General features: G+C 40.7%; 1 protein-coding gene across 6 annotated transcripts in view; it reads right to left on the reverse strand.

Moving 5' to 3' along the window:
- LOC128757045 (cyclin-dependent kinase 17) overlaps positions 1-12,030 on the reverse strand; it is a 28,007-nt gene that overhangs the window by 13,743 nt on the left and 2,234 nt on the right. The window contains exon 1 of one of the 6 annotated variants that reach the window (XM_053862047.1): positions 8,910-9,077. The exons of 3 other annotated variants lie outside the window; for them this stretch is intronic. In XM_053862047.1, the coding sequence (XP_053718022.1) occupies positions 8,910-9,011 (102 nt within the window). In that variant the 5' untranslated portion in view covers positions 9,012-9,077. Of the gene's footprint in view, positions 1-7,417; positions 7,810-8,909; positions 9,078-12,030 lie in introns of those variants that run through there. 2 more of the 6 variants (XM_053862049.1, XM_053862051.1) reach the window with 2 other exon arrangements.

Below are 12,030 nucleotides of genomic sequence, written 5' to 3' on the forward strand. Positions count from 1 at the left end.
TGGGTGAGACCAGTGTTGGGAATTCCAAACCCCCCCGAGCGCCCCAAAAAAATACTGCCTGAGCTCATAAATAAGGCAAAGCTGCTTTTAATCCAAAATTCATTCACTCTGCAAATGCCTCAACAGCACATGAATAACCAATGATGACGGTATGAATTAAAGATGAGTACCACACACTCGTTGTTTTAAACAGAGGCTAATTAAATGAACTAACAGGGGGCGGGGAGCAGATCATCATCCGGCACTCGCTAGCACACCAGTGCGTTTGTGTTGACGCAGCACTCTTTCTCAGGAAACACCTTGCTTATACTCCCTGCTGCTTATTGTGTTGCCACGTTAACACCCAGAGAGTAAACGCTTAACTGTGAACGTAAACAGTGATGTAGCAGGAAGGGAAGGGGGTGTTGACTTACGGACATGTGAGGAAGCAGAAGGAGAAATGACCTTACGGTCTGGCTACACCTCCACTAGAGTGTTGTCAGCCTCCCCTATATACCCCTCCATTTATCTCTCAGACCCAAGGTTGCTAGTTCTCATCTCCCCGCGTGCACACACTGTCTGTGCCGTGGGCACTGGCTGGCACCAATTACTCCATCTATCAGTATCTGTGTGACTGCACACACTACTACTCCATAAACACACAGCGCATTCACACAAAATCAGGTTGAACTGGATCAGAACATTATGTTCACAAAACTCTCACAATGCTGACCAATGAAAATTGAGTAATTATTGAGATGACAAGAGCTGGGCACGATCGTGATGAAAACAGAGAACAGTTCGAATCCAGGGTTTCCTCCAGTTGTGATTTGTGGGTTTCAGCGCCGCAAAAAAAACAACAAAAAAATGACAACAGAAGGAGGTAAAAATAGTCGCACGTTAATCAGTGGCGTGGATCATGTCAACCATTGCTCACAAGCTGCCTCTGCATTGTATCATTTCTGTGGTGGGTAGTCGGGGAAAAATATTTTACTCTGTGTCTCCAAAACATTCATGCAAGTTATGCAACACTTTGACTGGGTTCAATAAAAAAGCCTGTTTGGGCAGTTCTATATTTTGGCATTTTATTTTACCCACAAGCAAAGCCAAATCCTTGCCTCGTCTTGTGAACCCAGTCTCATCCCATAAGATGAGTCACGCCTTTAGTGTCGTCTGAAGTATTGTTTAGCCCACTGCTGGGATTTACTGATTAAATTAAACACGACGTTTCTGCCACCCGGTGTCTGACTAAGCGCATAGCTAATTATCTCAATTTGATAAATGTAAGTGGGAAGGAAACATCTATTTGCACTCTTCTGGTTCAAGTCCTGGTTCAGACTGATTCAAGCTTAAATTAAAAGTTGCGATTTCGGCAGATCAAATTGTGCTTCCATTATTGATCAAAGTTGGGGATGATTTGCGTCAAGTGTGTGAGAAAAGCCTCTTTTCTGAAAAAGGAAGGCTGTTCTGCTGACCTCAATGGTCTTATCGACATACAGATCTGATGACCATCACAAGCGCACACACACAGACACACACACACACACACACACACAAAAGCATGGCCTCACACAGCAGGAAAATAACTCTTTTGTCTTCTTTACAGAGGAGTGAAACAGAGCTGCGTTCAACCTCAGCAGTGAGCCACGACAAAGACTTATGTGGCATATGTGTGTGCCCTCTCTGAATGAGAGTTTGAGGGAATTTAATAAAACATTAGAAAATGACCAGCAGAAGAACTGAAACCCACGCTAGACCACCCACGAACCAACATTTCCTCGCAAACATATTGACCCAGATTCCCCCAAAACCTCATTCCATCACTCCTCTGCTCCATCTCTGGAAGCATCCCAATTGCATCGTGGGTTGTCAAGAGAGAAAGGCTTCAAAGGGCAAGCAACCGCGGCAAGACAACGAGCCATGAGACCTAATTAGGATGAAATAATTTCACACACACACAAACCCTTTCTAAAGCTGCCACTTCCTTTCTGTTTCCATCTGACAGTTTCCGATCCCCAGTACTTATGAGAGCAATGGCTCTGTGGCGTGGGTGAGAGTGTGAATATGAGGAAGTGGAAGGACGGGAGGAAGAAGAGGCCGTGAGGGAAGGAGAGAAAATCTCAGCTTATTTCAGCAAATGATGAAATAATGACCCCTTTGTGTTTGGGTAAGAGGCTTAAATTCAACTAGCAGCTTAGGGAAGACCCCATGTCCCATAGCCTTCCCAGAGGGTGAGAAAAGGGCAGGCTTACCACAAAATACTACAGGATTTGTAGATAATTAAATGGGAGATTACAATAGCGAGGACTTAAAAGGTGACTTCAACAGAAGAAAACAACTTTTTAATTGGACGTGGTGGAAAATAATTATAGTAAATGCAAGTGGGCCAGATGGGACGACATGGTTAGGTTAACAGTACATGACAGGCACTGACAAACAGACAACTGCTTACACACTTACAACTGCAAACAATGGAGTCATCAACTGATCTCACATTTTGAGTGAGGTAGGAAACCAGAGGGTAAAGAGGAAATCCACACAAGCATGTGGAGAATATACAAATTGCACAAAGAACGGACGCAAGAGCTCCTTATGGTGTGCTGAGTTCCTTACATCCAATCTACTACAGCAATACAGGGAATCGACAAATCTAGAAAACACAAAAGATAAAAAAAAAAGCTGGTTTTAGTTTCAATCCCAACATCAGTGGCGTTTCCCAAAAAAAGAGATTGGAAATCCAGTGGCTGAAATCCAAAGTGAGCCCCTTCAACTGACCCAAACGATACTGCCGCTTAGATTGCATTACTGTGAAGCTGCCCAGATGGAAATAACTGCATTTGCGCAATTTGTTTTTTTTAATATATTAATTTATTATATTAATCACATAACCTGAATAAAGCGCTCGAATCTGGATGCGAGTTGTTTGACAAGTTTCATAAAGGCCTTCTGGATGACATTCTAGCACCTATTTGCATGCTTGCTTGCACTAAAAGCAACGGCCATAAAAATAAACACTATGATGTTCACAAACAACAGCATGACTTCAGGCTAATGTTCTTGTAATCATGCAAGGATTAAAACTGAAGCCCTAAGCAAGTCATACAGTATATATTCTAATACTCATGCTCAAACCTCTTGTCAGGAACAGCTATCATTTGTGACTACTAACTGATTTCAAGACAAACCGGCCAATGAAACCTTGGCAGTATTATTCTGCAACACCTCAGACCATATTGACTCATCAGCTCCATGTATGCAGCCACACTGTGATGTAATGGCTTCTGTCTCCCAGCACTTGCTATATTCATTTTGTCAAGTTTTCTATTAAATGATTCCACATTCCATCCTGCCCACACGCCCCCACACCAGTGACTGAATGGAAAAAAAAAACATTAGGGCTTCTACAAACCGCTTGCAGGTGTAATTTGAGCCTGTACAGGTGTTTTCTCTTGTAATGTCTTTCTAACTATGGTGTGTGTGTGTGTGTGTGTGTGTGTGAAGGCTGCCTTTGATCAGTGTTATCAAATGATATCCCAAAACACATGCACACACACACCCACACACGTGGGATTCCCCCCTCTTCATCAGTATACGTTACAATAGCAGTAGCTGATGTCACAGGACTTTTATCCCGAGTCACGACTTTAAAGAGAAGGAGGGTTAAATGTCGTCTCCTATTCTGCTCATCCTCTGTATGATTCTGGAATTACCATATTTGACCACTTAGCTGTTGCCAAAGAAACTGGCCATTAGGGAATTTGATTGTGTCACATAGTTAGGAATTCAGTGTTGTGATTTGACTTGAATTTGGGCTCATAGTGACATCTGTTCGTTCTCAATTTTACTGAAGGACAGACATGCTTGTATGAACCAATATTTTCAAGGCACAATGCGCGTGAAAATAATGCATGTGCAACACAACAACACAAACCAACAAGTCTGTAAGAGTTAGTCTCATTATAAACAAACACATGATCACATGTGGTGTGTCTATTTACAGTATGTTGCTATATCACGTCTCAGGTTTGGGCTTCAAAAGGACTTCAAAATTTGGAAAAAGCAGCACGAAAAACGACGTGGGCTCCAGTGAGCACGCTCACAAGCATGTGTTTGTGAACACACACATCGGACTACTGCCCGGTACAGTGGGCGCTCTCCTCTCAAAGGCTCTTTTGTTTGTGGAGGAGAAAGTGAAAAGGAACTTCAGCATAACTGAGCCGGAGGGGAGAGCTGAAGTAACACTGATTGCACGCGGCACAAAAGGCTGCAGTGTTAATATTAATAGAGAATTACCAAACAAGGAGAAGATTCTCAGAGCGATAAGATTTTACATTGTGCAGGGAAGGAGAGAGCCGGGACATTGGTGGGGAAGTAGGTGGGTGTTGATGTGGGGTACTTTGATGACATCAGCATTCAAAGAACACAAAAGCAATAAGCAAATAGTTGTTTAACAGATGATGCAATAGCTGCTCTCAGTTTTTTGTAAACAATCTAAAATCCTATGTTCAACCAGTCAGTGTGAACTCACATTAAATATGATATTTTAGATGTTAACTTTAGATTTAGATCTGATTTGCTCATCTAAAAATGTGATCTTACCTTTGGCACTTTAATAAGGCAACACCTTAAACAGACATTTGAATAATATAAACATTCCAGCAAGTAATTCTGCTACATTTAGCTCTACTATATGCCATTATTCATTCATTCATCTGCTTTTGCTTGTTTCCTTAAATGAGGCAGGGAGGATTCCCTGGGCATGTCACCACTCATATACAGAAAGGCATATACGGAAACATAATTGGAACGTAAGCGCACCTGACTGGTGGCCAACAGCAAATTTTGAAATAGTAATTGGTCAACTGGCTTCTTCATCTGGCACCAAATATTCATTATCAATGTCTGACCTGGGTGATAACTAGTATAGCTCGTCGAGGAAATATAAATAAACAATTACAAAGCATAGACTAGGTCGGCAGAATAATGGGAAAAAAATGACATTGAGATTTCTCTTTCTTTGCGATACATATTGCGATATTGCAAGCACAATTGATCAGAGTTCACAACAAACTTGAACTTAAGACAATGCAGTCTATAACAGCCTGGTAGCATCTTTTTCAAGTTGAGAGTTTACCGCATCTGTAAAATCTCTGAACCATTTGGACTTTTTGACACTGCTGCATCGGCATCTTGAATCATCAATTATAGGGCTTAACAAAACAGCCAAAATTTCACATCTCAATATTTGCTGTGTCATATTGTGCCTTGGGAACGGTGACTCGGGTGACCAAAAACATTAGTCATGTTGCCTCAGCAGCGAGGCACAGTCCGTTCTTTTGATTGAAAGTATGTTTTTGAAATGCTAAATATTTCCTTTTTTTTTCTTTAGGGGACTTTTAATTTATCCTTCGCAGATTCTTTCTCCTGTTCTTCCCTCATCTGCATGAGCAGAGGGAGGAGGGCTGACTGTAAGTAGACAGCTAAACGAGGACAGAACTCTGCGGAGACAAGAGATTTCTCAGTAATACTTAAATGTAGCAAAAGAGAAGTTGAAAAGTCTGAAAAAATATACATATATTTCCCTTCTTTTCAGTGATCAAGTGTATCGCAATGACAATGTTCAAACAATTATTGTGCAGCCTTAGCAAAGACCCACTCAGCATGCACCTAAAGCCCAGTTTAAACAATTACTGTAAATGTTACCAATAATGGACAATAAGCACCTAAAACCTGGAGAGTACAGGTGACAAAACAGGTCCCTGTTGTGTGTATCACATATACACATTGTTGAATCAACATCCTTTCATCAAAATAATTCAAGTTCCTTAAAGCTTTCCTGCCACTGCTCATTGCTGGTTCGCTCCAGCAACACTGTACTTGTGCCTTTCTCTGCACAGCAACAGCAATTCCAAAAAGGTCACAAGCAGCAGCAGTGGTGTCGTCCCATCTTACTGTCACATTCACATCACATCACATGTGGACCACACTGGTTTAACAAGGGGGTTTCGTCTATGTGGGGCAAAAAGAGACACACTGACACACGAGTTAACACAATGTACACAGGAATGTGAGTTTTCCTGTCGAGATGTTTGGCTGGTGAATCCAAACACACAGACTGAGATGGCACATTCCAGCAGAGAGGGCTCATAGCACCACAGTGGTGAGAAGTTAGACGATGGCTCTGAGAGACAAGAGGAGTGTAGGTGTAGTAAAATTGTCATGTAAATTCTACCCTGAAAGGTCCAGAGCTGGATCCGAATGTGGAACCTTCTTGCTGAGAGGAATTGCACCAGTGTGTGCCCAGGTACAACAATCATCATTCACATATAAAACAAAATGCACATCCAACAATGGCCCACGACAGTAGAGACAGACCTTGGTCAAAGAAAATGAGAGTACAATTATCATCTCTCTCCGTCTATTACTATACTGTGAGTTAAGAACTAGCTCGCACAACACAGTGGAAACTGAAGAAAGTCAGTTGAGCTCACACCACATCCAAGACAGTAGTGGCCATTCAAAGTCAACAAGATCCCAACGGTGGTCCAGAATTCCACCAAAATCGTCTGTTCCTCATCCCAATTACTCAAGATTGTATTGACCTCCATTCATAACTTGTTTTACAAACAGATAGACATAGGCAAAAGCACTAAGTCCATTAAAAAGATAACATTTTAGTCAAATAATTATCTGCCTTTCCAATAAAAGCAAAGATAAAGCTAATAAATGTCAAAACCACATCAAACCACAGGTAAAATGTGACATTTATACCTTAATTATGTAAGGGATGAGCTATGCGTTTATTCTTGTTGTCTGTCCATAATTTCCATTGAAGTATGACAGAAATTTCCTCTCATTTGTGCTCATCATTCCCCACAGACTAGAGCATTTATGTCGACTTCCTTCCGTTGATGCATTTGTTCCTTCACCGGCCGTCACATGTAACTGACAAGATCTTATGTTATGCAATGTACAGCGTTCAAAGATTTTTAAGAAGTCAGATATTCTTGGTAAAACAGTTCTGTGGCTGTAGTTGTTCTGCAGTGTTGTTCAATACAACAATGCATATCACATTTCAGTTTAGCATGTTAGGGGGGAAACATTGATTTAGTGGGCAATAGAAGCAGCTGACAGAGCACATGCTTTGTTTGTTCCCTTAGCTGGTTAAAAAAAATCATTAAATTAAGACAAAAAACAAGTCAGTAGCAGTAATTCACCACCTAATTGAGTCAGTGTGTTTCACAGAGTGGTCTAGCTAACTATCAATATTTTCAATATCACTATTACATCAACAACATCATAGACGTGCTCTCAAATGGATTTCAGTCTGGTTTTAAGAGTGGAATAACAATTTAAAATTGACCTTTAAAAACAACTGAAGCCTGCTGAAAACAGAACATCCTACAACTGTTGAGCTTGAGCCACTAGAAAAGGTTACCTGGGTTTACAGTTTATCTGTGCTTTAAGCTTGTGTGTTACCATAAGGTGAAAAGGATGAGGAAGGGAAGCATAACTTTTAGAACAAATCTGATACACGTTTGCATATACAACTGCGCTTCTCAAAATAAGAAGATAACCTGAAGAATCAGCGTGATTTAGCAACCAGCATAGTTTTAAGCCAGGTTTTTCTTCCAGACTGCCTCTGATCAACCTGCTGGCCTTTTGGAAGTATGTGGCCTTCACATGAGGGCTTTAGACAGGCTGCAACTAAACCTCATGAAACAAGATGTAGCTTTAATAAAAATTAAACATTTCACTCCACATCACTGGCACAATGAATTTCAAAGTCACCTACTTTGATGTACTTTGGTTGAAAGCCAAAAACCAGGTCGCATCACAACTTCCCCTATATTCTTACAAGTCAATGGCATCTGATTAATATATGTAGCAATATTCTTCATTTACAGATTAGGCTTCACCAAGGGAGCCTGAAAGCTGTATTTTGAATTTGGAAGCGCTGAGCACTGGCACCATCATGGAACATTATGACCAGTGTTGTACAAGGAAAATAACTTCTCTGAGCAACATGTCATTTGACAACAAAGGTCCTCCGCTCAATTACGACAGCCAGTCCGTCTCCTTTCTTGTTTTATGAGCTGACATTGTAGATACTTGTGTGCTCAGGTTAGATCACGCCCCATAACAGTTCCCGGATCTATACCCTTTCGGCCCTAGGCTTAAGGAACAGGTGTTCATTCACTGAGGTGGAACATTGACTTTAGTTATTTACAGGCCAATCCCTTCGTTGCTCAGACTCAGTTTTCTAACTTCCCCATCAGCTTTAATGTTTTAAGAGAATCCATCAATTTGTGTTTGTTATAATGTCCACTTTGATAAAATTTCACACGACAACTATGGTTTTCCGCTCTATAGGGCAGCCACACTTATTTCCGTTTATCCTCAGGGTAAAAAGAACAAGGCAATAGTTCATTTGACAGATGTTCCACAAGTGTCCAACGGTAATTAGTGGATGCTACTTCTTTTGATCCATTGATAAAATGATATGTGATGAGGTACATGATGCATTAATTACCAGCCAGTTTCGACTCCTTATGTTGTGCATTAAAAATCTCCAGCGAACAAAAGCCATGGAAAAAGTCAACAAACAAATCAACAATGCGAGTATGACATTTTTGGGGCGCTCCTAGCATTTGGAATAGCTTCTTCTTAGCCCCAAATTTACATCGAAAGCATTATGCTGCCGGAAATAGAAAATCTAAATATATTAAGCTCTTTCGGTGAAGACATTCTTGTAGCAGCATCACTACAGCTTTCCACAGACCTGACTACTTTACGGACTGTAGAAATCACATCATTCTCGGATAATATACTGGTGAGCCAGAATGAAGCATCTGCCATGGACGATTAATATTTGATTTAATACCATAGAATGGACACAGTAAAAAAGTCTGATGGCATTTGATACTTACCATATCCGATTTCACAGTTGAACAAAGAATACAGAAGGTTGATGCGATGAATATTTCATCCTCATTGACAGCCCCCGCCACGTGAGTGAAAGAGTGATTCATGAATGCCCAGAGAATCCGTTTGGTCCAATGTGACCGATGAGTGTCTGTGTGCGTGTAATCCCTGTCTACTGTTGCCCAAATACAGCAACTGCTTAATCAGATTATGAGCCACAATAAACCACAGAGAATCTGAGCTCCACCAAAGGCACATGTGTGAGTTGTGACACCAGCACGCGCAGGAATGGGATCAGTGTCGTGCCCAGCCTGGATCAAAGAAATTTAAATCACAAGATGCTTGATTTGTGTATTGTGCAAATATTTCCCCTTCACATGCACATACGATTCCACAATTTTGCCAGTGGTTTGATTTAAAATGTTATATACTCTGGCTGCAAGTCATGACTAATTCTCCCTGCTTTCTGATAGTACAGTTCTCAGTTACAGTACAAACACAAGTACAAATGTACACCGACTAAACTGAAAGCTAGTTCGCAGGTACTACCTTCAATATATACTCAACATTGTCGTTCATCATTCCCCACATTGTATCTCTATTCACTCCTACTATTCCAACAACTCTGTTGCTAAAAGAGACTAACAGATTCAAACATTAGGCTCCAAAAAGTTTCAACTCCTCATTCTGGGACTTGTGTGAGTTGAGTATGAGTGCAAGTGCTTTTTTTATATGTTGAACTTATGGTCTGACATGTCTGCAAACAGCCTTGTGGTAATCTGTGGTATTGTAACGAGTATGCCTATTCAATATCCCATAATTGGGAAAAACCCAATCTTTGTCAATGTTGGCAAAAAGGTTGATTTGCAACCAGAATGAAGGTCAAAATCAAAAATCGTGAGGGCAAACCAACCCTTCCATAGGCTGTTGCAGACTGTACGGCATGTTTGCCAGCTGTCTATATTTGTGTGTCTGTATGAGGTGCAAATGACTCCTCCTTTCTATAATATTAGCAGAATACACCTTCTCAAACAATGACGCAACAAAAAAGTGTGAAATCAGAACACTACACATTCCTCACATGGTTGACTTCTGGGGCATTCCATACCCATCTCTGAACCCTAGAATTAACACCCCAAAATAGCCAAGTAATTGCTGTGCTACCCATTCATTCACAGCCCAAATATTCCCAATGGTGAAAAAGGGCCAGGCAGTGAGTGGTGCGCTCTGGAAGCGTTTGGTTCTATGTAATTTATGTGCTGTTGACCTAACGCTCTAAAAAGCAAATACGTGCCCTCAAAAAAGACTAAATTTAAGAAAACATGAAACATTTAGCACAATCTTTCTACAGCCATCGCCGAACACACGAACAACACAAACACCAGCAGAAAGTGAGTGTACTATATATAAGTATAAATGGGACACTGAAAAATATATGACCAGAGTACAGATGCGCACACGGGTCCAGATGCACACTTAGCTGATCAATAAATAAGCGCTCTATAAATGCAAGACAGAGGTTGTTAAAAAAAAAAAACAAAACACCCGACCAGTCGTCAATAGCAACCACATTTGAGAGGCTCACCAGTAAGTGCAGTTTGCTCTACTGCAAAGGATTGTGGGGTTTGTCAATGCTGCCACTCGCAGGATATTGACGTCGGTAATGGGATGGGGGCAGTTTTAAACGTATAGATCCAATGACATAAGGACGTAAGAACCAATGTTCGCGTTGCCTAGCAACCATATACTGTGGATCATGTGCAAATCAAAAAGTAACTTCACGGTGTTGTGAAGTTACTTTTGACTTCACAACAAGTGAAAAGTAACTTGTGCTTTTTAGCATAATACCAGCTCTCTTATGCTGGTATTATGCTAATACCAGCATAAGAGAGCTGGTATTAACAAAAAACTGAAAAGTTTAAACTGAGACATTCATCTCATTGACAAGGTAATTGGCCTGGCTTTTCAACATTTTCTAGAGCTATAGAGAGATACATTAAACCTACATGGTATAAGCACACCGAACTGACACTTTCAAAAATAAAGGATCACACGCCATCGGTGCCAAGGTTCATAATCATGGGTGGAACATGAGAAAAAAAGATCAGATTGTTGAAACAATATGTTTGTTCGATGAAGGGTTAAGCGACAAACAGTTTTCGAGTCAGTTAGTACTGGCATGGTGCATATACCTGAGGCACACAGAAGTGTAAATAATACCTCAAAACATCACCTATTGTTTTCTGACACACACACAATCTAGCCATAATATCTGCTTAATATATATCCTAAAATATTGGCCAATCAAATCATATATTGCTGAAACTAATTCAACGTTCCATGTCCACTGAGATCTTCAGCCCTAAACAATCATAGAAATGATATAATAAATGCTTTGGTACTATTATGACAGTAATTTCAATGCTGATTCTGAAAAAACCTTTCTTACCTTGAGTGCTAAATAAAAGACTTCAAATTGAGTATGAATCTGTAACCCTTTGACTTTCAAGAGTGACTATGACATCATCCCGAATCGGAAACTCTTAATGAGCTAAAGGAGGATCTGTGTGCTTGCAGGCTTTTAATGTCACTGCTTTAACGCGTCAAACAGTATCAAAGGATCAATAGCAGTGCTGCTACTGTATACGGCTGACCGATATGTGAAAGGGGATGGAATGGTAATTAACTTTTCCTCTGAGGGTGTAGGACTCTTGTTGCCATCATTCCACATGTGAATGTGGGTCACACACACATGCACACGTCCACCAAAATGATCGGCCAGTTGTCCCGGCTGAAAGGCAGTGGAAGTGAATCCAGGTCAAACAGGAAGTGGAAACAACAGCAACATAAGTGAGGGTACCTAAGTTTCAATGAACTGGCAGAAGGGATATGGTTGCATTGTCATTCTACACAAGATAATTTATGTTTATCCAAGACGAAATCAGTATCTAGGGATCTTGTTCACAAGTTACTGTTGAAAAAAAAAAGGAAAGAATTGGGGCAACAAAGTGGATGAGAAAGGCCCAGAGAAGGAGGATAATATGACAAGCAGATGAGCGGATAACAGGAGAGACCTTTGCTTGGCAACTCTTTGGACTCCTTCATTTACAGCTTACAGCAAAAGGG

This window comes from Synchiropus splendidus, chromosome 4, assembly GCF_027744825.2.
Source record: "Synchiropus splendidus isolate RoL2022-P1 chromosome 4, RoL_Sspl_1.0, whole genome shotgun sequence".
In the NCBI taxonomy this organism is placed as follows: Eukaryota; Metazoa; Chordata; class Actinopteri; order Syngnathiformes; family Callionymidae; genus Synchiropus; species Synchiropus splendidus.